Source organism: Podarcis gaigeae, assembly GCF_964106915.1.
Source record: "Podarcis gaigeae genome assembly, chromosome: 8".
Lineage (NCBI taxonomy): Eukaryota > Metazoa > Chordata > Lepidosauria > Squamata > Lacertidae > Podarcis > Podarcis gaigeae.
Window position 1 is genome coordinate 65,598,848 of NC_139684.1, and position 27,675 is coordinate 65,626,522.

At 46.5% G+C, this 27,675-nt stretch overlaps 1 protein-coding gene and 1 long non-coding RNA gene across 6 annotated transcripts in view; both read left to right on the plus strand.

The window, feature by feature from the left end:
• The first annotated feature begins 12,655 nt into the window (after window positions 1–12,655).
• Window positions 12,656–27,675, plus strand: part of AHDC1 (AT-hook DNA binding motif containing 1) — a 194,800-nt gene continuing 179,780 nt past the window's right edge. The window contains exon 1 of one of the 5 annotated variants that reach the window (XM_083750613.1): window positions 12,656–12,794. Coding sequence is in view for 2 of the 5 variants with exons in the window: in XM_083750608.1 (XP_083606734.1) it covers window positions 16,094–16,260 (167 nt within the window). In the remaining 3 variants the exon portion in view is untranslated. Of the gene's footprint in view, window positions 12,795–14,792; window positions 16,261–17,716; window positions 17,929–27,675 lie in introns of those variants that run through there. The other 4 variants (XM_083750608.1, XM_083750607.1, XM_083750611.1 and 1 more) reach the window with 4 other exon arrangements.
• On the plus strand, window positions 16,706–21,679 carry LOC310850002. Its single transcript, XR_014567187.1, has 2 exons — window positions 16,706–16,795; window positions 19,465–21,679. It is a non-coding gene; the product is annotated as an uncharacterized lncRNA (long non-coding RNA).

The following is a 27,675-nucleotide window of genomic DNA, read 5'->3' on the forward strand; positions in this document are numbered from 1 at the left end:
AGGAGCATTACGTGCTTATAACCTTACACTTTTGTAAGCATTTACACAGCTGTAATGAGAGCCTCCTCTGAATAATGATAATTAATAACAATGAAGAAAAGAAGTACAGAACCCAAACTGGAAGGACTGTAAGAAACCAGAACAAGTAATCCCTTGAAGACAATTTGGAAGCTGGTCCAAATTGCAGCAAGCAGGTCACTGGCTGCGGTTGTGGTTCCATTTGGAGCTCACATAATTTCTGGTCTGAAACAGCTGCATGGGCTGCCATTTTGTTTCTGGGCTCCATTCGAGGTGCTCACTTTGGCATTTAATCTGAATTGATTCTAGAATGTTTTTTAATTAATTGACTGTGCAATTTTATGTGCACTGCTATTTTTACCTGTTGTTAGCTGCTCTGAGCCCAGCTTTGGCCAGGGAGGGCAGGATACAAATTATTATTATTATTATTATTATTATTATTATTATTATTATTATATAACTTAGGTCCTGAATACCTGAATGACTTCCTCTATCCTGCCACCCTCCGACGATGTTCTGTGAAGGCGGCCAAGGAGAGGTCTTTCTGTGTAGCAGCCTCTAAATTGTGAAACTCCCCTCAGAGGTGCATCTGACACCATCATCATTTGGCTTCTGACATATGCTGAAGATGCACCTCTTTATCCTGTCCTTATGGCAGTGAAGCTACTTTTGCTCAACCCACCTCCTCCGTTCTACGGACATACACCCGGAATTTCCAGGGCACATCCGGAATGCTGCAGTTGGCAGCAGTGTCCAGGCATAAACAGGCGAGGTGTCCATGAAAATTTGGACGTATGGCAACCCATGTTGGCAGTGTCATTTTTGCTGTATCCCCATAAAATCTCAACTTTTCTGTCTGGATTTTCACTGTTTGAAATATGGCGACCCTGTGCTTAACTCACACCATGCTGCTTTTATTTGAATTTTTAAAAAAATAATATTTGCAAATGCTGCAAGCAAAACAACAGACTGAAATACATCATTAAAACACTCATAAATCCAAGGAGAGTAAAAATACAAGATAAAAAAGCTTTAAAAATATTGGGCAGGACCTGGGGTAGTTTAGCTGGCAGAGCATGAGACTCAGGGGGTTGGACTAGATGACCCTTGGGTCCCTTCCAACTCTAAGATTCTAAGATTTTATGATTCTTAATTTCAGGGTTGTGGGTTCGAGTCCCATGTTGGGGAAAATGATTCCTGCATTGCAGGGGGTTGGATTAGATAATCCTCGTGGTCCCTTCCAGCTCTACAATTCAGTGAAAATATTCCTACTACATATGATTTTATATGGCAACGTTTATGAACACTTGATAGATTTTATATCAATAAGAACATGGGTAGGCAAACTAAGGCCCGGGGGCCGGATGCAGCCCAATCGCCTTCTCAATCTGGCCCGCGGACGGTCCAGGAATCAGCATGTTTTTACATGAGCAGAATGTGTCATTTTATCTAAAATGCATCTCTGGGTTATTTGTGTGGCCTGTTTTTATATGAGAATAATGTGTGCTTTTATTTAAAATGCATCTCTGGGTTATATGTGGGGGAAAGGAATTCGTTCATATCCCCCCCCCCAAAAAAATATAGTCCGGCCCCCCACAGTGGACTGGCCCCTGCTGAAAAAGTTTGCTGACCCCTGAATAAGAACCTTGTATCCCACCATGGAATATATGTTATCTGAATCTGTTTAACTTGTTTTTAGAATGATATAAACTGCTTTGCTTGTTTTTAATTGAATGATCATATTGTTAAACCACCCTGTGACCTTATGATGAAGGAAGAAAACTTATAAATATGAGTTATTAATCTATCAGTCTTGAACTTCTTTGACGCTATCTGCCACCTCTCCCAGCATTTACCTAAGACTCTCCTGTCCGCTGAACTTTATTAAACCATTCAGCGATAACAGCTGGTTAAAAAAAAAAAGCCCCCCTTTCTTTGCTTAAGAGAGAAAGAACATTATTTCATTTTTTTTATATACATTTTTTTATATACATTTATATCCCACCATTTTCTCTTGTGGATCTCCTGACTGACTTGGGCTCCTACCAGATGTCTTTTTAAATTATGCATTCATGAGGCTTAACACTCATGATGTTATCAAGGTTTTGCAAAGTTTGCAAAAGTTTTGGGGTGGACGGTCCGGCTTCGTTTCCAATCAGTGCATCATGGCTTCCTCCTGAAATTTTGTCAATTTTTATGCCACAGATGTTCTGCTTTGCTTTATTATTATTATTGTTGTTCTGCTGTAACACAAACGTACCCCTCCAGGTGGCAATAATGTGGTAACTTTGGGGAAGCGTCTCAGAATAACAAATACGGCAGAATGATATGTAGACGGTCCAATATTAATCCACCACAAATGCACTGCTACTACGTTAAGGGCATGTTGCTGCAAAAAAACACCCACCAGTTTGGAGGGCGTTCATTTTATCCTCGCAGCTATCTTGCGAGATAGAGTTAGCTCACTGGGTGAACCGGGGCCCGTTTCTCATCCAGAGTTGGGATTCAAACCCTGGTCTGGCCCCACTCTAATCACACCACAGCTCTCTGGGGGGGAGAGCATGACGTAAACTGATTGCGAGGGTCACACAAAGAGAAGAGGTGTGGAAGAGGCGCACTGAAGCCTGGAGAGGAAAAACAACGCAGAAAGGAAACTGTTGGGCAAAGGTGGGCGTAGGTGATTGGCAGTGCCAACAGAACAGGGGAGGTAGAGAGGAGGCAGGTGGCTAGAGAGGACTCAAGGAAGCTTATCTCTCCTTGTGGGAGGGAACAGGCCTGATCTTGTAGAATGGCATCTTTGTCTAAGAAGCTGGGGTGGGGGGCTGGAGAGAGAGAAAGGAGCTATTTTTGGCCTCCTCCTCTTGCTTCTTGGGATTTGTAGCCTGGAGCAGGTCTGAGCCAGAGGGAATGACGTGCTGGGTGTTAGCAAATTGCCTGCATTGCTAATGCAGTATGCATGCCTGACCTGGACTCCCAACATCCGAGGAGCAGGTGGACGCTCTGGAACAAGGGGCCTGAACCTGATGCTGCACTTTAGCGTGACTTGTTTATTAAGCCTCCAAGGAGGTCACTGTTCTGCAGGCAGGTCTGGTTATATTTCTGCCTGCCCAGGCTAGCCAGCAAGGCGACATGAGAACAGCTGTATTCAGACAGACTAATGATTTCTCTGACAGTGGTTCGATCTGGCTCAAAAGCATTCCAGAACACGGCCTGGGCCGCTACCGCTAATAGACTCTGAGGCAGGTTTATTGCATCGCATCTGAATGTGGGTTCCTAAAAAATTCCTGAGAAGCCCAGCTGTCCTTTAAAAACAAAGAACAGGTTTCTAGCCCTCAGGATGCAGAGATAAGTAGTTGACAGTTAAAGGCAGCAGCTGCTAGCTGGGGAAAGTATATCAACACAATGAATGTGATCACATTGCAAGCCTGTCATAGGGCCCTTCCACACTTTTCAGTGGTAAGAACCTATGGACCTATCTGCACTTTGGCTAGTTCTATGATTTCAAGTCATGGGTCCAAGAGGTGTGGTTTTTATGTCCATGGGCCCATAGTTTCAAACCAAGGTTTACGGCATGTAATGCCTTAAGAGAGAATATAATGAAAGTGATTTACAGGTGGTACATGACTCCAGTCAAGCTTGCAAAAATTTATCACCTGGAAATGTAAAGAGACTGAAGGTACCTTTTTTCACCTTTGGTGGACATGCCCAAAGATTAAGACCTTTTGAGAGATGATATATAATGAAATGAAAAAGGTAGTTAAATATACCTTCCAGAAGAAACCAGAGGCCTTTCTCTTGAGCATGGTCGGCCAATTGGTGCTAAAAGAGGATAGAACTTTCTTTATGTATGCCACAACAGCAGCAAGAATACTTATCGCAAAGTATTGGAAAACACAAGATCTACCCACCCGGGAAGAATGGCAGATGAAGGTGATGGACTACATGGAACTGGCTGAGATGACTGGCAGAATCCGAGACCAAGGAGAAGAGTCGGTGGAAGAAGAGTGGAAGAAATTTAAAGTTTATTTACAGAAATATTGTAAAATTAAGGAATGTTAGAAAGATGTTGGAATAAAACTATGTGGTTTTAGCAGAAAAGATAAAAAGGATTAAGCAAAAATGAATTGATGAAAGAAGAGAAATTAAATTACAGTATATTAAGATTATGATTAATATAAAAATAAAGCTGGAAAGGATTTGCTGAAATATTTAACTGAACTAGAATACAAAAATGGGAGGTGTGAGGAGGTCAAGGAAGTAAGTGAATGAAAGTAAGTAAAGGGTTTTTATGTACTGTTTTCTTTCATGTATTGTTTTTGTATTGTTTTTTATTGTATTGTCTGTTTTTTACTTATATTTTTTCTTCATTTGTTTTTTCTTTTTCTCTGTAACCTTTTAAAAAAAATCTTAATAAAAATTTATTTTTTAAAAAAAGGAATATTGGGAACTGTAGTTTTGGGAAGGGGATAGGTTTACTCAGTGCTTTTTTTTCTTAAAAAATGTTTAGGGGTACTCTCATTTTCCTACTCATATTGAAATACTGCCCCTAAATGAGGCCAAATTTAGACTCACAAAATGTTTAGGGGTATGCGTACCCCTTCGTACCCCATAAAAAAGCACTGGGTTTACTAACAAAGAACTTGTAGCACTCATGCACTCTTACAGGTCCACGGATCCCTGGGAAGAGAGATTTATTGTTACATGACTCAGGGAATTGTAGCTCACAGAAGGCAATAAAGGTAAAGGTAAAGGTACCCCTGCCCGTACGGGCCAGTCTTGACAGACTCTGGGGTTGTGCGCCCATCTCACTTAAGAGGCCAGGGGCCAGCGCTGTCCGAAGACACTTCCGGGTCACGTGGCCAGCGTGACATCGCTGCTCTGGCGAGCCAGAGCTGCACACGGAAACGCCGTTTACCTTCCCGCTGGTAAGCGGTCCCTATTTATCTACTTGCACCCGGAGGTGCTTTCGAACTGCTAGGTTGGCAGGCGCTGGGACCGAGCAGCGGGAGCGCACCCCGCCACAGGGATTCGAACCGCCCACCTTTCGATCGGCAAGTCCTAGGCGCTGAGGCTTTAACCCACAGCGCCACCTGCGTCCCCTCACAGAAGGCAATAGGGGTCTCCTAATAGGTTCCAAACCCTTAATGTTATATACTGAAGTTCTCACCCTGGGCCAGCAGGGGATACTGTAGATACAAACGCCTCAGGCTTATAACTTCAGGTTATAAACTCCGCTAACCTGGAAGAGTTACTTCGAGTTGAGAACTTTGCCGCAGGATGAGAACGGTGCAGCGGCAGCAAGAGGCCGCATTAGTGAAAGCACACCTCTCGTTAAGAACCGTTTCAGGTTAAGAATGGAACGAATTAAATTCATAACTAGAGGTACCACTGTAAAGTGGTATACTGCTTGAAATGTATATTGCAGATACAGTCTTAAGGTAGATAATACTGGCTAGATGGACATACAGCTTGACAAGGCATCTTCCTATATTCCACACTAGAGACGGGTCATGTCACTGGCATGATTAATTATGTAAATGACATAAGTTACACTGTCATTCCATTATCCCAATCCATCCATTTCAATGGAAAGGAAATACAGTGCAAAAAGACGGGGGGGCGGGCGGGAGAGAATGTAATTATTTAAGGACAAGTAACTTGCAACTTACACACATTTAACTTGTGCACATTCAGATTTGTGCGCTTGGCAAAAAAATTAAAAAGAGAGCAGAAAACGGACAAGCGTCTGGGATAAAAGAGTTTGGCAATCCCACCCAGCATTAAATCCAAATTGTTCTGACTATATGCGATTTTGATTTTTCACACTATCCACAAAGCATAGCCCCTGTGTATGTCGAGTCACCTGCATATGTTTTGTGGAGTGAAAGCAACAGCGCATTCGCCTCATATTCACTGGATAGATTTCTGTTTCAGACATGGGCAAATAAGCGAGCATTTCCTCTGCTTCAATTTCTGTTCCCACCAGAATTCTCTGGCATCCCTATGGGTGGGGAGGCCATGTCCTCGGGTGCAGCCTGCATCAAACCTGTCTGTCTCCCATGCTACTGTTCTCCCCAAAAACTCTCATTTGAAGCAGCCACTATATCTTAACCCATGATAAGGCCACCAGCTCTGCAGATGATTAAAAAAACAAACCTCCCTTTTTCTTTGTGTTAGGATAGCTTTGGGCAGGAATTTGGACACTACAGCCACCACCAAGAACCAAGACTCCTGCAGTTTAGCTGTTGGCACCTAGGCTCAGCCGTGTGTCGCTTGCTTTGCTGATGCTGATGAGAGGAGACCCGAGGCACTTTACCAGAACTAATGGGCTTTGGAGTGGTGCGATCTTTCCTGACACCTGCTCTCACCTCCCTCCCACAGCAACACAGGTACGGCATGCAAATACTGCTTCTGTGTCCTGACTGTCCCCTCCTCCCCAGAATGCCACGTATGACACTCAGGGCAAATTAATGCTACCACACAGCCGCATGTGTGCCAAAATCGAGGTGATAATAGGTCTGAGCATAATTTGCTTTGACCTGCCAGAATATACGGCTGAAAGATTTCCACAGGCCAAAGATCTGGGCTTCCTAAGAAGAGTTCTGCAACTGGCAACTTCTTCCTCCTATAGCAAACCACCAAATTCCAGACTTTCTATCTCTGGAATTGGCACTGGGGTGATTTTAACAATAGTTGTGTGCTTTGAAAGGTGGTGTGAATGGGATGTCAAGTTCTTGCTCGTCTGCTGTGGCGGCTGGTGCCTATTGGTAGGGCGGAAGCCCACAGTAAGCGAGTCAGAGCAAATGACAAGTGCAGACAACTCACTCTAGCTTTGTCGCCACCCTCCTTCCTTCCGAGTTCTTCAATGGCAGCACTGAGATCAAGCTGACAGCCAATGCCACCCCCTGGGACTGTTGCAAGAAAGGAGGCAGGCAGCCAGGCAGGCAGGCAGGGGCTGGTTGGAGGCAGACTGAGCCTGGTGGGCCTGTGTGCCATTCGCCCTAATGGACCAGCCTCTGCGGCTGGTTAGGGAGACTGCTGCAGTCCCTCCAAATGTCCCTATTTTCCAAGGACAATCCTGGATTTACGAAGCCATCCTGGTTTTTGATTTGATCCCAGAATGCCCCGCTTTTCCTTAGGACATCCCTATGTTGGAGGGTATGGCGTTATGTGACCCCAAGTCTAGGAGATAAGTAACTATACAACCTTCAGAAGACATCTGAAGGCAGCCCTGTACAGTGGTACCTCGGGTTAAGTATTTAATTCATTCCGGAAGTCTGTACTTAACTTGAAACTGTTCTTAACCTGAAGCACCACTTTAGCTAATGGGGCCTCCTGCTGCTGCTGCACCACCGGAGCATGATTTCTGTTCTCATCCTGAAGCAAAGTTCTTAACCTGAAGCATATGTAACCTGAGGTACCACTGTATAGGGAACTTTTTTAAAAAAAATGCTGAATGTTTTATTATGTTTTTGTATATGTTGGAAGCCGCCCAGAGTCGCTGGGCCAACCAAGTCAGATAGGTGAGGTATAAATAATAAAAATGTTTTATTGTTATTGTTATTAATAGGATGTCCCTATTTTCATCAGAGAAACATTGGAGGGTATGCTGCTGCTGCTCAGAAGTTGTTGCATATATTTATCTCCCCACAATCCTTCTGGCTGCTTCCATTCAGTGCTGCCTGCCTACCATTTTGTCCTCCAGCATCTCTGTTGCTGAATGTGCATGGTAGACTGCATAGGAACACAGGGAGTTGCCTTATACCAAATCAGACAATTGACCTGTCTAGCGCAGCATTGTCTACACATTGACTAGCAATTGCTCTCCTGAGTTTCAGGTGTGGGACATTGCCAGTCAGCCCCATGTAAAAGTGCTGGGGTCTGGACCTGGGGCCTTCTGCACGCAAAGCCGGTGAAAGCGCTCTGCCCACCCACCTCTTAAGAGGGGAAAGCTGATTGTAATTCAGCAGAAGATAAATGACGACGTAGCGCTAGGAGCTGCCAATCTGGAAGCACCCGTGAGCTCTCATGCTTTTGAAGACGCACCTGTTTGCACAGGCATTCCCTTGATCTCTCGACCCGACTCTCCTGTTTTAATCGCTGTGTTGTTTTAATGGGGTCTTTTTTATTGCACATTTTAATTGATTGCTTGTATTTATATTTTAATTTTCATGTCTATGACTGGTATTCAAGTGCGTTTTACTCAGAGTAGGCTTGTTGAAATTAATGCACCTAACTTAGTCATGTTCATTCATTTCAGTGGGTGTACGCTGAGAAAAAAACATGGTTGAATACTACCTGATGGTGTTGCGACCAACTCTACTTATAGAGTAGATCCATTGCAGTCAATGGGCACTACTAACTTAGTGTCATTCATTTCAATGGTTCTACTCTGAGTAGAATCTAGTTGGCTACAACCCCATGGGTATTTTTTTTTTAATGTACAGTACTTCCAAAATGCTTAGAAGTCCTATTTTGGCACTGAGTGGCATATGAGCTAACAAATAATACTTATAACCTTGGAAAAGAGGTGTAATTATTCAATACTGAAAAGAAAGCATTACAGAAGGGCAGGGCCAGAGAAGCCAAGGCCTCTACCACCTAAAGAGTCCACTAAGGACTATTGTGGTTTCCCAGAGGCTACTTCCAGACCTGGCCCAAGTTTTGTTAATGGTGTTTTATATATTATTATTATTTTATTGCGGATTTAAATATATATATATTCCACTTGAATTATGCTGCATTTGTGATGTTCTATTATGTTCTATTAGATTATTGTTATTTATTGTTTGTAAGCCCCTTTGATATTCATTGGAACGAAAAGCGGCATAGAAATGCAATAAATCAAATCAAATCAGATGTGGCTTGGAGAAGTTAGGTGCCTGAAATCCTGGAGAGCCCTTCCCAGACAGTGTGGACAATAGTGAGCCAGATAAACCAACGGGTCTGACTTTCTTTAAGGCAGTTTTCTGTACTGTGTGTTTCTCTGTATGGTCTTTGCTTCTTCCTTTGGGAGTGAGGTCCTCCTGATTCCAACTTGTCTCTGCTGAACCCTTGACCCCGTTACCGGGTGTGTTCATCCCATGTACATGCCAGGAATGCTGTGGTGGGGCTATGCTGTATTAATTCCAAGCAAAAGCCCGGTGAGAAAGAGGGAGAGGGAGAAAGGCTATGCAGATCAGCATTGATTTTGATCAGCAGCTAAAAATAGCCAGGGATTTCGAAGCTGACATCATCGGCTGGTAGAGGCCAAATGCCTCTGATCGCCCACTGATGCAAAACCGGTATTGTCGAAAAGTCTAGGAAAGAGGGGCATCACAGCTTGAACACATGTATGTTTACTTGAAAGTAAGCCCTGCTTGTCCTTTGGGATTTGAACTGGGTTTTAGCCTTTGTCATGTAGCAGTAGCGCACACAGACATTCTTGCTGTGGTGCCAGCTATTGTTAGTTTGGTCTACTGGTTGTTGGTGCATGTGTGCCTTAAGATCATAGAATCGTAGAGTTGGCAGGGACTCAGAGGATAATCTAGTCCAACCTGCAATGCAGGAACATCAGCTAAAACATCTGGGACGATGGCCATCCACCCTCTGCTTAAAAACCTCCAAGGAAGAGTAATCTTGTGGTCTATACTAAGAGCCCTGGATCCTTTTCACATGTACTACTGGCAAGCCCCATCTTATATCTTATATCTTCCTGTCTTAGGTGCAGAACCTTACATTTGAAATTCATTTTGTTAGTTTGAGCCCTGTTAAGGTCATTTTGAACCCCGATTCTGTCTTCTGTGGCATTGGCTACCCCTGCCAGTTTGCTGTCATCTGCAAATTTGATGAGCATCCCCTCAATTCCTTCATCTAAGTACACTTCCTTCTGGCACCTCCTGCAGTCAAGCTGGTGTCAATCATAGGCAGTCAAAGCTCCCTGCGTTTTTCAGTACCATCTTGACGCCTGCCTCTTTTGTGCACCTTCCGTCAAAGCAAATTGGGGAAACTTCATCTGTAAGCTCCTCCTAACCCTGCTTGCTTGTAAGTCCCTGTAATTCAAAGGGAATTATTGCCAAGCAAATGTGCTTAGGGCTGCATCTTTGATTATACTTGAGCTGGATTGAATCTTGAGTGGTCTATTGGTAGCAATTTAAGCTTTTGTGAGTCGGCCTCCTCACAGGGCTGATTTTTTTTTACTTTTATTTTTGCATTTATATTCCCAAGGAGCTCAAGGTGGTGTGGTCTTCCCCTGCTCATTCAATGCTCACAGCAACCCTTTGTGGTAGATTAGTGACTGGCCCAAGGTCACCCAGCAAACCTCATGGAGAAGTGGAGATCTGCACCCTGTTTTCCAACACTATCTTAGTCTGGAACTCTAAAGGGGCAGAGTGGGAAGGAAGGGGTGACAAAATTTATAGTGGAGGAGAATAAATCCTCAGCAACATTAAGGTCTGCTAATTGTTGTTGTTGAGATCCATTTTCCCCCTGTGTATGTAATTGGCACATTACCATGTTCTGTCCCCACCTCCACCCCTCAGTCATGGATATTCATTGTGGTTCTCTGTTCACCATCCACTTCAGCTGGCAGAGCTTGACGGAATATATCCAAGCAATGGGGAGTTAACAGTTTTTCGGTTTTGGCCCCACCAAAGAATCCCAACATGTACACGATACTATGCAACGTCAACCAAAGGTCCACCCAGGGCCGGCCCACCCATGAGGCAAGTTGAGCTGACTGCCTCATACAGCAGGATCCACGGGGGTAGGCACAGCAGATCTGGATGGCCTCCAAGGAATTCATTGCCTGTGGCTGCTGCCTTTGCAGCTGTAGTAGGCTCCTTGGAGGCAGGATCTGCCACCTCCTTGGCAGCCATACCACTAATGCTGCATCTACACAGGCCTCTTGGTGAATAGGAGTGCTACTGGTCTCCTCCCACCCTTCTTGTGGATGTAGATCTTTATTCTCCCCTTGTTCCTGATGTAGATCTTCACTCATCCCTTCTTCCCTGACTGGGGTCGACGACTCCATTTTGTGGTTAGCCTCAGGTGCCAAAATGTCTCAGGCCACCACCCCAAGTCTGAGCTTGCTGACAAACATCCAAACAAATATCCTCCAAATGTGATCCCCCCCCATTACAGTATACCCCATTTATGGGTGTCATTCTGTTTAGGAATTATAATTAGGGATATGTTAACATTTTGGATTAACAAACAGATTTTTAACGCAATATTTTTAAATTTATCGACGAAAGGTGAGATTAAATTTTTGCTAAACTATGCTGCAAATTTCAATAGTGAAATGTAAACATTTAATCAAATTTCTTCATGCTGGGAATTAGGTGTCCTTTAACAAGTACCTATGACAGCTGAGGAAGGATCAGAATTACTGTACGAGAAAAGAAAAATTTAAAAATATATTTTTAAAGCAACATACTTTGGGGGGGGGGACATGAGTAAGAAGACAGCACCATAAAATGAATATAGTTTAGTTTAAAAGGTAAGCAGGAATAATAATAATTTAAAAAAATTTAAAGTATGGGAATTATTTTATTTTTTAAAAAGGTCTCTTCCAGGACAATACATTCCATTTACGCTTTCCCTTGTTTTCTGTCTACTAAGCATGCTCAGACCTCAGTTCAGTTTTGTTTTGTTTGGCAGAGTTAATCTCACCCCAAAAGATTGTTTTATACCTCTGCAAGCCTGCTACCTCTCCTCTCACATGTGGGTGGTGCCATTTTGGCTACATTAGCAATGGCACACATAGTCTGAACATTGGAAACGGAGGAGATGATAGGGTTACAATTGCATAGCCATTACTAGGCATATTTTACTCAGTATCTCAGAGGGCCACTAGATGAGTCTTAAAAATCAGATTACCTCAGAAGCTACCAACTCCCCAAACCAGATTACCTCAGAAACTGGGTTTTACTCAGTGTCTCAGGGGGCCATTCGATGAGACCTAAGACCAGATGACCTCAGAAACCACCAGCTCCCAAACCCAGTGCCAACTGAGCCATAAATATTGACCCTGCAGGGCTTACTCCCTGTCATGCTTTATTCACTGTCTCAGGAGGCTGCTAGATTAAATTTAAAATCAGATTACCTCAGAAGCTGGGTTTTACTCAGTGTCTCAGGAGCCACTGGATGAGATATAGATTAGGACCAGATTACAGTCACGTCCCAGACCCAGAGCCAACCAAGCCATAAAGACAGGCAATGGAGGGCCTGTTCCCTGTCCCAACCACACATGAAACCAAACAAAGGACAGGGGCTTCTCTGTGGTGGCACCAAGACTCCGGAACTTCCTCCTAATGGTGATCCACCAGGCTCCCTCTCTGCCTGTCTTAATCTGGGTGTTTATAGTAAAGACTAAAAAAGAAAAGAAAAAAGAAGACAGTTGGCATTTAATGCATGCCTTAATTTTAAATCTGCTGTCTGCTAGAGCTCTTTCTTGCTGTTGTCTTCTTGGTACTGTTTTTTAAACCGCTGCTGGTTCTGACTGTTTTGTTGTTTATAATGGGTTAACCAGAGTTTTGATGTTGTATTTATTTCTATTTTGATGGTAGTTTTATTATTTATTTGTTTTATTTGTAGAAGCCGCTGGGAAGGCACTGCCCTTTAACTCCTAAGCTCCACCCCTTGGCAGTTTGAGCTTCAGGAGAGCCGACATTCCCAAACTGAGGGTAAGGAGCTGAAGAGTTTGGGCAACAACAAAACTCCGCTGAACCGCCAGAACGCCTGTGTCCTTTACAATGTCCTGGGAGGAATTGCTTTAGAGTGAGGGGAGCATTCAAGTAAGATAAAAAAATCCATTAAATTCACTTGAGGGGCAGCAAGGGGAGAGGGGTCCAATTACAGCAGCGGGGGGAGGTGCCGTAGTCCAGAGGTGGGCAACCCTTTTGGCCCAGTGGGCCAGATCTTTATGCCTCCATCCTGTGGGCCAACTTTGGCAGGTGGGTGGGACCTGACAAACATCTTCTATCATAATGACATCAGGTGACTGACAGATGGGCGGTGCCACCTACCTGCCAAAGATGGCATGCAGGTGTGAGGGGAGGGGAGACAGGAAGCTGGATTTAACTCCCTGTACATGAGCTGATGAGGGACGCAGGTGGCGCTGTGGGTTAAACACAGAGCCTAGGACTTGCCGATCAGAAAGTTGCCGGTTCAAATCCCCACGGCGGGGTGAGCTCCCGTTGCTTAGTCCCTGCTCCTGCCAACCTAGCGGTTTGAAAGCATGTCAAAGTTACCACTCCGGTGGGAAGGTAAATGGCATTTCCGTGTGCTGCTCTGGTTCACCAGAAGCAGCTTAGTCATGCTGGCCACATGACCCAGCAGCTGTACGCCAGCTCCCTCAGCCAATAAAGCGAGATGAGCGCCGCAACCCCAGAGTCGGCCACGACAAGACCTAATGGTCAGGGGTCCCTTTACCTTACATGAGCTGATGTGTGGGAAGTTCATTCCTGCTTTCTTCAGGAAGCAGCTGCATAAGCATTTGAGTCACATGGTGTCAGGTATGGGGCAGGTGGGTGTGGTGTTGGAGAAATTGCCTTCCTGTAGAGTGGGCCATGGTGGGCCAAATTTGACCCATGGGCTGGAGGTTCCCCATCCCTGCTGTGGCTCTCCAGATGTTATTGGGCTCCAACTCCTGTCAGCCCCAACCAGCAGGGCCAAGGGTCATGTTTGAGGGTTTCAGGCTTCCCATCTCTGAGTTTAGAGTGAAGCGTAAGGGTTAGTCAGAGTAGGAAAGAATTGGCAATGAATGACCAAACCGCCAGCAAAATATTCCAGTACTTCCATTCCACCTCCTTTCTCTCCCACTTCTCCCCAGTCACTGGCAGTGACAATGCTCAGCCCGCACTGGGCTGGCTTGGTTTTTTCCCCCCTCTCCTTTTCCATTCTGGTGTCTTGTGGGGATGCCTGCTGCTCCTTCTTCTGTCCCTGGGGAGGCGTTAAAATAGTTTCTCAGTGTGAACCAGGAAATGGCCTATCTCTAGACAATGAAAAGGTATGTTTCTGTTCTCGCTTCCCAGTTTGGAGGTCCCACCACAGGTTCTCCCCACCACCACCCAAAACAAAGCTTTTTTCACACCTTAGCGTTCTCTGAGCAACAATGAAAGTACCTCCTGTGTGGATGCTCCTTTGTTAAATAAAGGCTCCACACTCAGGAGACCGAGCTTGCTCTGAATATATATACAGTTCAGGCAGGTCCACCAACCTCAGTCAGGCTTCAACCAGTCCCACCCGCCAGCCTTCTTACATGCAAGCAGTGGCACCGCCTGTCACCTTTCTCTGCCTTAGTCTCAATGTTGTCCTTGTACAGCTCAGGCAGGGAGAAGGATGGGCTCTGCCTGCTCTGGCTCCATCTACTGTGGGTCACCTGCCTTCCGTCCCACCAGTCCTCCTGGGCAGCAGACACCATGGAATATATGGGACAAAGTGCAAGAAAACGTGTATGTATATACTGTATACATATGCACACACGTTTTCTTTTGTTCTGCTAACGGCTGCCTCTGGTCCAAGGAGGTTTGCAGTTCGGGGAAACGCAGCAAAACACGCTTCGTCCGAGGCGACAGGAGGGTGGGCGTGCACACCGCCGTCAGAGGAACCCTCCTACCCCCACAATGCCAGCGTGGAGCGCTCCCTGCCCCAGAGCCAAGGTGAGAGAGCTGTATATGGGCTTGAGGCACACGAGTCCCAATTCCCACCATTAGAGGGCACTGGTGACACATAAACAGTAACTAGTTCGTTAATCACAGGGCTGTTTTTATTTATTTATTTTCTTTATTTAAAAATTCTGTATATCCCTGAGCCCATCAAACATTCCCTGCAAAGTATGGTTTGTATACCTGTACAATGAATGGGCATATTGTGCATGGATAAAAATACTATACAGAATGTCCAAACTTTCCTTAAGTCAGGCACCACGGTAACGGGGGGGAATGAAGTTGAAGCTGATCTTTCTTTCTTTCTTTTTTTTGCGGGGTGGGGAGCGGTTTGAGTCGTGCCGGGTGCAATGGAAACGGGGATTGTTGGTTTTAATTTTTCTAACTCTACCTCGAATCATGCCTGGATCCAGGGGCAGCGCTAGCGTCACGCCCCGCCAAGTGTTCCATTCCACCCACACGCACAGGCCCCTGTTGAGGATCCCGCAGCCGCTTTGCAATTCGCGGCTCGTAACCTCCCCCCCCACCGCCCTGCTCGCCAGCCCTCCCCTAACCCGCATCATCGCGGCTGCATGCAAGCTGGAAACGGCGGGGGCCGCGAGAACCCGCAACGTGGGAGAAGGGATCCGAAGCAAAGGCGCCACGCTTTGCGCAGCCCACCAGCGTCCATCCCGCCCCTTTAAAGTCGTCGTCGTCTGCTGCTGCTACCACCACCTTCCCTCCCTCACCCTCCCCTTTCTAGCGGAAAGAACTACACCCCCCAGGATGCTTTGCGGGTCTCTCCCTGGGGTTCCGGATGCTGCTCCTGCCGCTGACAAGCGAAGGTAAGCAGAGAGCTTCGGAGGCAGCCAAGGCAGCGACAGCAGCTCTTAAGGAGCTCGAGCCGAGGGGAGCCTCAGCCAGCTTTTTCCCCTTCCCTCCCCTTTTCTGCGAGCAAAAGCAAAGCAGCAAAGCGGCAGGAAAGGAGGCGAGAGAAAAGGAGGAGGCGGCGAGCAGGGAGGGAAATCGCCACCAGCACCAGCTGAGCAGCAGCAGCAGCAAAAGAGAGAGAGAGAGAAAGAGGGAGAAACAGTCAAGGGTCTGGTTTGTCTTCGTTTCCTTCGCCCCCCTCCCACCCAGCAGCAGTAAAGAGAGAAGGGGGTGGAGAGAGTAGGGAGGGGAAAAAAAGAGAAAAAGACACAGGGAGCTCGAGAGAGAGCGAGCGCAAATTCTCCCAGCCTTGCATATTTTCCTTCCTACCCCTCCTCCTGGCTTTTTCTTTTGTGTGGCGTGTTTGAAAGGAAGGGAAGGAGGCAAAAGAGACGGAGGAAGAAAGAACGAAAGAAAGGAGGAGAGCGAGCGAGAGTGGGGAGGGGGGAAAGGAGGAGGCGTCGTAGAGTCATGTCCAGCAGAGTTGCGTGAGGATAATGTGATCGGCCAAAGAGGCGATGAATATGCTGTCGCTGAAGGTTGGCAGTGGCGCCGAAGGGTCGGGCAGTCTCCCCGGCAGCGCGGAGCCCTCTCCTCTGGAGGAAAAAAGTCTCTCCCGAAAGGCAGCCGCCGCCGCCGCCGCCGAAGGGATCGGATCCCCACAGCAGCAGCAGCAGGCTGGTGAGTTAACTCGGGCGATGCTCCCTCTTCTCTCTCCCCCGCGCTCTCTCTCGTCCAGCCCTTGCCCACCACCACAGAGCCCTTGCTCCAGAAGGAATAGATCGCCAACCCTCCCTCTTATTTTAAAATTTATGTGTTTGTTTCTGGCGACCCCCACCCCCGAATCCGCTGCCCGCCCCCTGCTCCTCCAGCGCAGGATGCTTGATGGCTACCGAATTTCCTTTCCCACCCTAGTTCTGATTTTTCTATATATATAAAAAAAACCCATGGCTTTGGCTGGGGAGGGGGGAGAGGAACACCCCCAGTCCACCCACGGCTTCACGGCGTGCATGTGGGCGCAGCAAAGTATCGATGGGGTTGGAAAGAGGGATGGGGGGGGGGGAAGCGGCGGCGGCGGCGGAGGGAAGCAAGAAATGAATGATTTGATTTTTTTAAAAAAAAGCCAACTAGTGTGTAGTCCGTATGAAGCAGCCTTTTGTCTCAACCAGTGTGAGCAAAACCTTGGCAGTTGGAGCAAGACACTTGAAGCGCAAAAAAAGGTTGTTTCTTTTTATTTCCTGCCTTCGCTCCCTCCCTCTTTCTCCTTTCCTAAGCGATTCCTCTTCAGTTGTTCTCTTTCTCCCCCCCCCCCATGCAATGTGCTGATCATCAGCCGCCACTTTCTTTTCTCCCCCCCCCCCCGCCGCTCTTTAAATTGCTCCCGAAATCGCTTTAGGTGTAAACATTAATCTGGCTTCGCACATGCAGATGGAGGTGGGGGTTGCGCGACGCAAAAAGCAAAGGAGGGTTTGCATTTGAGAAGGCTCGGAGTAAGCGGATCTGTTTACTGGCGCGCGGGGGGGGGGCACTGGAAGAGACTAGAGGGAGGCGGTGGGTGAGGAGGGGAGGAGGAGGAGATGCTTTGAGAAAGGAAGGAGTTGTGCGGGGGGGGGGGAGTGGAAGCTCTCGAAGGCAAACAATCCCTTATTATTTCAGCATGTGGGGACTGGCGGGGAGGCGCAACTGGGGACGGAAGCGCCCTGCGGAACCTCCCTGGGAAAGAAAGGGTGAAGTTGCGTCCTCTCTCCTCTGTAGAGTTTGTTTTCTCTCTCTCGTGCGCTCCCCCCCCCCCCGCCCCGCGGCACCCCTCTTCAAGATCACCGTGGCTGTACTTTGCGAAGGGACCCATCGATCGCAAGAAGAGAGGGGGGCGGAAGAGGTGAAGGGTCACGGTGGTGGAGGAGGAAGATCCTGCAAAACAGGTCCTCCTCAGCAGCGTGGGGTTTGTTGGCAAGCTGTGGGAATGGGTGGGGGTGCGGGCGAGAACCGGACCTGTAGCGCAGTTGCCTCGGACACGCAAATAAATTGGTGGTGCGAGAATGCAATTCTTTCAGTAGGCAGAATAAAGCACTTGGGGATAACCTTTTTCTTTCCTTCATACAAGCGCGCGGGGGGGTGGGGGTGGAGTGGGGTGTTGAGTGACAGCTGCCAGGCAGGGTTCTGTCCACTAGAAGGCAGGTGGTTTCTAGCTTAAATCAAATGAAGGAAGGCACCGAAGTTCCTGACTGATTCCCTTTAAAGCTCTAATGTGCCACCTGAGTGTGTGTGAGAGGGAGAAGCGGTGCAACCCCGAGCATATTTTTATTTTCACTCAGAAGTTAGTTCTCTCACCTTCAGCGGGTCTTACTTGCAGGTAAGCATGCATAGAATTGCAGCCTGAGTCTATAATTTTGTGCAGAGCCTTCTTAATTACTTTGCTTCCTGCCAAAATGGGGCAAGGCATCTGAAGCGTGGTGTGGTGTCTGTTTATTGATCACCTCGTTTATCCTGCCCTTCCTTGGAAGAGCTCTAGGCTGATTACACTGGTGTGTGTGGTGTTGCACAGATGAATTTCCTGTTGCGGGGGGGGGGGGGAGCCCCAAGGCTTTCCAATCTCTCTCTTAAAGAATGTCATTTTCTTTTCTTAAGTTTGGTATTTTGAGCACTAAAGTTCTATGCATGTGGACTCAGGAGAACTTACTCTCAAGTAAATGTACATTGGACTGTAGCCTTTACAACCATCTTCTTGGTGCTTGCGTCTAACCCTATGGGGAAATCTTAGTCTGATGTGTGGGGCTTATAAACATCCTGGGGGAGAATTGAGTCCGCCTTCTTTCTGGGGGGGGTGGATTCTCCTCCTCCTGTCTTTAGATATTCTACTTTGTCTCGCAGAGCAAGCTAAATCAAAACGCTTGGGCCCATGCAGGAATAAATTAGCTGCAACAATTTGGCTGATGAGGTGCACTGGGCGATAGTTGAATTAAGCCTTTGAGGTTTTAGTTGTCAAGGTCTGTTGACATAGCTTTGCATGGAGAAAGTTTCACTAACAAGGGAGAGCTGTGTCTGAACACCTCTCACTTGCCTAAGACTTGACATGTCTGTTCTCTCATCTCCAGCTGGACTGAGTTCAGTGGTATGTGATGAGAGAGTGCCGGTCATGGTGGAGGCGGGAGGGTCCTGAAGCTGGATTCTCAGGTTCTTTACAAGAGTGTAAAGCAAATCCACAGCCACTCTGTTTGGAGGATGATGTACATGTGGAGTTGCTTTTAATGAGCTCCTAGGTGTCTCCTTACTGTTTATGCCAAGAAACATCCCACTAGGGAGGGGCCCTCACTCTGCTGGTAGAGCACATGCCGTGCATGCAGAAGGTCCTCGGCAGCTCCTGTTAAAAGGATCTTGCATCTCTGGGTAGCAAAAGACCTCTGTGCGAGACCAAGCTCACTGTGGTGTAAGATGTTGCTAGGATAGATAGGCCAGTGGTCTAGATCTGTAGGAAGCAGCTTCATATGCTCACTGCAACATAGGAAACTGCCTTCTACTAAGTCAGACTGCTGGTCTACCTAGCTCAGTATCGTCTGCCCTGACTGGCAGCTGCTCTCCAGAGTTTAAGGCACATGTGGCTCCCGGCCCTACCTAGAGGTACGGGGGATTGAACTTTCTGCATGCAAAGTGGATGCTGTGCCGCTCAGCTACGATCCACTGGGCTGTATGGGACGGTGTGCCACAAATTCAAGCTTTACTCAGTTGCACCTCTGTGCCCCAAATGAACCCAATCACACTGATTTGTGTGTTTCTGCTTGTGACTGTCTTTAGGCCAGTTTTGCCCTGAGAAAGAATCAAAACCTGCTCTTGTCGTATATTTTTTTCAGTTAAGTGACACCGCCTTTCTCTCTCTCTTTCTCTTTAACAGTGGTGTACCTGAGGACAGGACTATGGACATCCTAGGGCTGCGTGCCAGAGATATAGATTGCAACTGGAAGCCTGAAAAGGCTTGCTGAAGGGGGACTAGTTTGTGCCTTGAGCAGAGGCAAGGGCATAATGGAACATTTTGGAACAGGAGCCGGGCAGAGACAAGGAGGTGGAAGTATGTGGAAAGTTATGGGTGGCCTAGAGGGGGCTGGCTGGCTGGTGTCCTTGCCCTAGCTGCCTCAGAGAGAGGCTTCAGGGACCTGGGGGTGGTCTATTTCTGCTGAGATCCTGAAGAAAGATCTGGGAGAATGGTAAGCATCTATAAATAGAGTGTGTCAGCCGAGTGGAAACGGAGCCTCTAAAGCGCTAGAGAGAGGGAGACAGAGAAAGAGACCAGTGTCTTGATAAACAGGTTTGTGTTGTGGGGCGGGCTGTGTTTGTAATGAGATCTGGGACTGAGGAATGGGGGCCTGGGAATAGGGGTGATGGTGGGGAAGCTACTTCCTGTTTGGTTGGGGTGTGTACGTCAAGGCCTTGTCCGAAGGCATAATTCTAGCTGTGTGGAATAATGTCCAGGTCATATTGCCCTGGGTGCATGCTCTGGCAAGAATGTGAGGGGGATGAAGAGTGCTGAGTGGTTTGGGAATCTCAGTCTAAAAACACCTCTGGCCTGTATTCCAGCTTGTGATGAATGAGTCCTCTGGGCAACAGGCCCTCCTATGGAACTTTTAGCTTAAGTGCTGAAGCAGCCTTCCCGCTCAACCTTGTTTCCTCCAGATGTTTATTTGGGACTAAAACTCCCATCAACCCTAGCCAGCGTGATCAGTGGATCATGGGAGTTGTAGTCCCAACAAACCACCTAGAAGCCACCAGGTTGGGGGCGGTTGTTTAATATTAGAACGGGTCTCCGTTTTGTAGGAGCCTTCTGTGTGGTCACCTGTTGGTTGGTCAGTGCCATGAACTTCACAGGATACCATGGCTCGCTCAGCCAGGATAGAACTATCTTACCTGTTAAAACAAATCCCAAGGAGTTGTTGAGCAGAGATGTTTCAAGCTGCTTCAGGGCCAATTCATCAATTCAAATAGCAAGGGGAACTAACAGTATGGGAACCTCTTGTTGTCATTGGAAATAAGGATGAATAAAGGTGGGTTGTTGTTGTTTTTTTAAGAAAAGTTGCACTGATGTGGTGGAAGAGTGAGAGCAGGGCCAGAACAACTTGAGACAGTGCACACTAAAACCAGAGGCAGAATTTGCAGGAAAGTTCCCTATAATTTTGGCAAGCTTGTGCAGGAGACCTACCTAGTAGATCATGCCAACCATGGAGCTAGGCCTGTTTGTCACCCTTAATAGTGCTCCAAACCCACTGCTTGAAGCTTCTGTCCCACCTTATTTTATGGTAGGAATTCATTTGGGTGATACGTGAGGAAGAGGAGTATGTTTACTTTCTAGACTGAGAATGTCCCTATCATGGAGATTAGGGATTCTGGTGGTGGTTAACAAGTAAGATTATTCTAAAGCAACCTTCCCCAAACCTAGTTTCCTCCAGGTGTTGCTGGACCACAACTCCCATAATCCCTGACCATATGGTTTGGAGATGATAGCAGCTGGAGTCCAACTATATCTGGAGGGCACCAGGGTTGGGGTGCCTAGTTCTTGCACTGGTGGTTGTGGATGAGTGGTGGGTACCGTAGCCCTGCTCAGTTAGTGCCTTGCTAAAGTGAATGTGCTCTGCCAACCATGCATGCCACCCTGCCGGGCATCCATATCCTGTGTTGTTATTTTGCCACCTGCCCAGAGATATGGGAATGGCAAAGCACCTGACAAGTCTGACTGGTGGGTTATAAGTTGTGCAGGCCAAGAGGAGAGAGAGACTCCGCTAAATATTCTGCACATCCTTGGAAATTGCAAAGTTCCTCATATGACTATTCCACCCTCCTTTCTTTGGAGCAACAGATAACAGAGGGGGGGAGGAGGAATGTTGCTGTTGCCACGTTTCACACATGTGTGTGTTTTTTCCTTCTAGGAGAAAGGGGTTAAATTTAGTCAGTTTGGATAATCTGCATCCATGGACTTGCAAGTTCCTCATCATGCATGTTGCCAGTCCTGGCAAAGGGGGATGCTCTTGATAGTCTAATTTGCTTTATGCTTTTGAAGCAATTAATCAACCTCTGTCATTCAAACATGACCTTAAAAAATAAAATAGTATAGTAATATTCTGGATAGTCAAAGACTTGTGATGTAAGTATTCTTGATATTGGGAAGGGTTGTAGCTCTGTGGTAGAGCATCTGCTTTGCATGCAGGAGAACCCTGGTTCAATCTCTGGCATCTCCAAGTGGGACCAGGAGAGAACCTTGCCTGGAGATCTGGACAGCCGCTGCCAATCAGTGTAAACAATACCGCGCTAGATGGGTCCATGGTCTGACTTGGTATATGGCAGCTTCTGGTGCTGCTATCTTATCGCTGTCCCCTCCAAAGGTCACAGTGGGGTTTTGTTAAGAGTTCAGCATCCACTTCAAAAAGTTAAGTCACACTTTTTAAAAAACAACAACAATGCAAAATCTGCCATGGTGCATGGAAACTGACAGTGTTCTTCAGGCCATTCACGTATTAGCGTTTTGTCTGCCTCGTTTGTAGTATAGCATGAATATGGTGACCATGATGCATGATTCCTGCTGCATGTGTGATGGGGTTATGGGAGACAAGATACAAGATTCTTGAACTTGTATGATCATCCAAACGAATGAGTATCGCACGGTGTTGGATGTGAGCATGTGCTAGTACTTTGCACAGATCATTGTGATGAAAAGCCCCAATGCATGGATGTAACTGCATGTTTATTCCTAGTGGTGGCATCTCCCCTGCTCGAGTCATTCACAAGAACTGTAGGCCACGAATCTGATGCATGTTTCCTTGGAAGCAAATCCCATTAACTTCAGTGTGGCTTATTCACTGTAAAGGAGTTGAGGGTTATTATCCAGGTCTCTTTCCATGCCTAACCTACAGACCTCTGTCATAAGGGGCAACCTCTTGAGCTCAGTCTCTAGTGTCAAGTGCATCAAATTGTGGATTTCTCTTAGATGCATACTAGAACACAAAACTTTAATATGTGGTGCATTCTACCACAACATATATCCAAACGTCTGCTGATGTATTTGTTTACAGTTGTTTCCCTTTACAGTAAAATGCTAGTTTAAAAATAATCTGTCTACTGGCATTTCTTTTGCAAATTAGCAGGCAACCAGGCTTTTGGGTACTGCTACAGTTATAGGAACACAGGAAGCTTCTTTATATTGACTTAGACCATTGGTCATCAAGCTCAGTTTGGTCCAAATGCTGGCTGTCAGTGGCGCTCTCCAGGGTTTTGGGCCCTACCTGGAAATGCCAGGGATTGAACTTGGGACCTTCTGCATTCAAGCAAATTCTATGCCACTGAACGGCATCCCTTCCTACTGGAGTGTTTGACTCTAGTGCCTGTTACAAAAGCATTTGTGGCTAATTCTATGCATGCTCTCTTAAAAGAATCAGCTTTGGCTTCAGCCTTGGTGCTTTGGAATTTGGTCTTTCCTGCTGTTCCACAGAGAAGGTAGTGGTCTTCTCAAGGCTAGCTAACATAGGTTGCTGCCTTTATACTGAGTCAAACAATTGGTCCAACAAGCTCACTAGTTTCTATACTAAATGAGAGGATTTCAGACAGGAGTCTCTCCTAGTCCTATTTAGAGATTCTAGGGACTGAATCTGGGATCTTCTGCATGCAAGGCAACTCTGCTGCTGAGCTGTATTCCTTACCCACGATACCCGTCTAGGTATCAGTCCAGGGATTGAGAGCATTGACTTGGTGCTCCCAAGATACATGCATTGCTGCAGATCCTTGCCAGTCTATGTGGCTAGCAGTAAGCAAACAGCTGGGGACCATAGCAGGACTGGTGTCTTGGGGCAAAAAGGTACTTGCCTTTCTCTTGATGCTTTATTGGGTGATAAAGCTCCAGAGTCTAACTGGGTCTAAAGCTTGCATGCCTAGTTCTAGCATCAGTCATGCAGCATAGTATGAGTTTAGGTGGTGCTTATTTTAAGTTGGATCTGGGGTCTGTTTTGGCTTGGCTTGGATCAGGTGAAGTAGGAGTGTTTTCTCTGCAGGGACAATTCATGCTTCTATCAGCTGACCAAAACTTAAGTATCCTACACCAGGAATGAACCGGGAGGTATCATAGAATCATAGAACTGTAGAGTTGGAAAGGAACAGTTGGCTGTGACTCCTGAGCAGATGCATCTCTAGTGCCTGTTGTATTGGAGCAGGGGTGGGGAAATTTTAGCCCTCCAGATGTTGGACTCCCAACTCCCATCAGCCTTAACTGGCATGGCCAATAGTCAGGGATGGTGGGGGATATAGTTCAACAGCCTCCAGAAGGCCAGAGGTTCCCCATCCTTTCGTTATAGCAGGGTTTCCCAAACTTGGGTTTTCAGCTGGTTTTAGACTATAATTCCCATCATCCGTTACCACTGGTTCTGCTAGCTATGGATAATGGGAGTTGCAGTCCAAAAGCAGCTGGAGACCCAAGTTTGGGAAACTTTGTGTTAGAGGAAGGAAAGGATAGACCTCTAATGAAATTGGTATTAAGGTGTTACCTTGGTTTTGTTAGCTTTTCTATTTTATTTATTTTAAAGAATATAGATATCCTTTCTGGCAAGTTTTACAGCACTTGGTTCCAAAACAAAAATCCTGTCTCTAGGCATATTTCCACAAAATGTTTGTGAAGTATTAATTACTTTCAGGGTAAAATACACTAAAGCTGAACTCTGAACCCTACCTACCCAGGAATAAGCCCCATTGAATTCAGCAGGACTTACTTCTGAGTAGACATGGCTGGGATTACCTTGCAAATCTTTCAGCTCTTCTTGTATAAGAAGTTTTGGCATTTTGAAGCCCAGCCATATCTTTGTATTAGACATCCCAGGGAGCAATACTTGGGGCTGGCCTAAGATATTTTGCTGTCTAAGGCAGAGACTCAAATAGTGTCCCTCGCCCACCTGAGTCAAGGTGCATAGCATCCAAGGGTGGCCAAGTTATTTCTCACGAGGCAGAAAATACCACAAGCACCTTTCCCCTCTCCCTGCCGGTAAAAATACAAAAACAATAAATTAAGTAACCAGCAATTTGCTGTCCTTTCATTATATTCAAAATCAGCTGCCTGAGGCAGCCTCCTCATTCTGCCTAATGGTAGGATCGGCCCTGGCAATACTATGTTGTTTCTCCTTTGACATTGTGTCCATACAGTGCCATATGAACTTCAGAAGATGACACCAGCTAAGAGGTTAATAGAGCAGGATTCAGGAGTATGTTCATGTTGTTCTTCTGTTGATGTTGTTTTAAACCCAAAGTAGTTGTATCTGAATTATTTTGCCCCATAACTACTTCACTTCTGTTTCTTCCCTAAGCTGTAATTACTGTAGTAAATAATTGCTGTAATTATGAGGCCTTTAAAACAGAGAGAGCGAGTGAGCGGGGGATGGATGGATGGCGTCACTTGCTGTCTGTAGAAAATTGTGGTTACTGTCATGTACTTGTACTTGGGTGTATTTTGAGAAAAGGATGCATGGGTGTCATTCGGAGATGCTTCAGGCCTAGGTGAACCTTTCATTGTAGCCCAGAGGTAGGCAAAATAGAGATCAGGATATCCTGGTAATGATCTGGGGTAAATTGGAAATGGACTTCCAAAGCAACCACCAGAAGACTCGTTGTATTCCTGAATTATGCTGCTAAAGCAATAAACGTCATGGGGAGGGGAAGACAAGGAGTGGATTTTGTAGGGTGTGAGGGCCCTGAGCTCAGTTCCTGGGCTGAGGGTGTGCCTGCACAGGGGCACCCAGTTCTATAATTCTATAACCCATTGACTTGCTTTAAGCCATTGATTTGCTCCAGACCCTGGACAGCGGACCCCATAAAAAACCAAACTAGATCCTACAAGGCTAATGTTCATACAGCCCTGATGTAACCTGTCGTCTGCCTGAAAGGCTGCCTTTTCCCATTGAACCTGTCTTAATCTTTCAGCTCTGTTTAGAAGGCTCTTCTCTGTATGACTGTAGGTAGGTGCAGACTGGGATAAGGGCCTTTTTTGTGCTGCTGCTGCTCCATTTACAGAACACTCTTCCCCAGGCTTATGAGGCACCAGTATTGGTGTCCTGCAAGCATCAGTCTAAAAACTTTTTATTCTCCCACACTGGACTGGGAACCTGCCTTTAATATGCTGATACCAGAGGTGGCCTAAAGATACCAGAGGTGCCACAGTATATTCTACTGGTTGTAATTTGTTTTATACTGGTTTTTTTAAAGGTATTTTCAAATTGCTGCAACCTGCCCTGGGACCTTATGTTAATGGGCGGGTAAGAAATCTAATAAATAGCAGTAGTAATAGTAGTAATAATAATACACAGCATGCAGTAATCAATTAAAAAATTCAAAATACAGCATCAGAATAATTAAAGGCAGGTGAAGGCAACAGCCACAGCAGAGCAGATTAGAGTTAGGCTGTAGACAATCTCCAATTTTAAAACCCTTGATGCTGGGGCATCTTATTGTTTTGTTAATAAATGTACATCTCTCTTTAAATAAATGTTTCCAGGGCAGCTTAATCAATGTTCAAGGGGGGAAAACCCGAACATTTCAAAATGTAATAAAGTGGGAATGGCAGACATGTTGTTGGGCTTGGGTCCAGACATTGGTGGACAGTTGGCCATGCTGGCCAGGGCTGATGGGGAGAGTGCCACACTGTCTATCCCTTTAGGAGGGAGCGTCATTCAGAGTCCGAGCTGCGCTAAAGGGGAAAGTGCACGGCTAATTCACTGTACCTGAATACAACACAGCAGGCCAGTATTATCTCCATGCAGTAGATGGGAGGAGCAGGTTGAGAAGCAGTGACATTGGGATCTGAACTGGTGACTTTGAGATGATGAGATTTAGGAGAAGGGGCCACAGCTCAGCAGTTGAGCATCTGCCATGAATGCAGAAAGTTCCTGATTCAATCCTTGACATCTCCAGGTGGGGCTGGGAGAGAATCTGTGCCTGAAACCCCAGAGAGCTGCTGTTGGTCAGTGTAAATAATGAGTCGGATGAACCAATGATCTGACATAACCTAAGGCAGCGTCCGGTGTTCCTCTGATCTCACTATCAGCATGGAGGAACATCTCTCTTTCGCTCACCCGCACTCTTCCCTACCCTGGAACTTCAGTAGAAGGCGGTGCAAACACACCTGGATGTTTTTTCCACAGCCTTAGTTAGCTGGTGCATATTTGCTCCCAAAGGTGGATAATGTGGTGGTGCTTTGGAGAGGTATGGGAGTGGACGATGGGGTGGCCCTCGCAGGAAAGGGAGTTCAGAGAGGCAGCTGGTGTTGCAGCTCCAGGTGCATAGCAGAGTAGGATGGTGCTGGCTAAATGATGGCGGAGATGCCGTTTAGTGAGAATCTGCAGCTCCTGTTCCTCAAGGGAAAGGGTTGCTGGCTGTTCCCAAATGGCACCCACCAGTTGGTATGTGGGAGCTGGTGTTTGGTTACACTGCTGCTCAAAGGGGACTGTGAATGGGATCAGCAGGTGGGGTTTGAAAACACATGCAATACACAGCAAAGTTGAAATTCCGCTGGGGACTTTGCTGGTGGGGGTGGGGTGGGGCGAGCACAGCCTTTTAGCACATGTGCAGGGAACCCAGCTCCATTGGCTGAAAAGCTCAGGGACCTAGTCCACCTATGCAGTCGAATGAGGGGGTTGAATGGACTGCACTACTTCAGGCTGCAGGGGACTGGGAATATCATATTTGAGGGGTGGGAGGGAGAAATTTCTGCATGTCAAACAAAAAACTAACATCAAAGAGAGGTTCTGACTAGTGTTTTTTTTAATTCTGTAATGAGATTTTCCTTGGGGTTTTCTTCAGTAACATGATCCCACACATAACAGCCTCAAGTGGCACCGTTCATTATTTCACTTCAGGACTGTACTGTTTGGCTGCCTGCATATCATACGTGGTTTTCCACAAAGAGTGCTGGGAACTGTAGTTTTGTTAAGGCCGCATAGAATTACAACTTTGTCAGGGGTAAACTATGGTTCGCAGAACTATTGCGGGGGTAACCAGGTGCATTAAGTATACGGTGGGGATGTGACCTGTGTTTATCAAGAGTTCTCTGAGATTACAAGGTAGGACATGGGAAATATGTTAAGTTTTC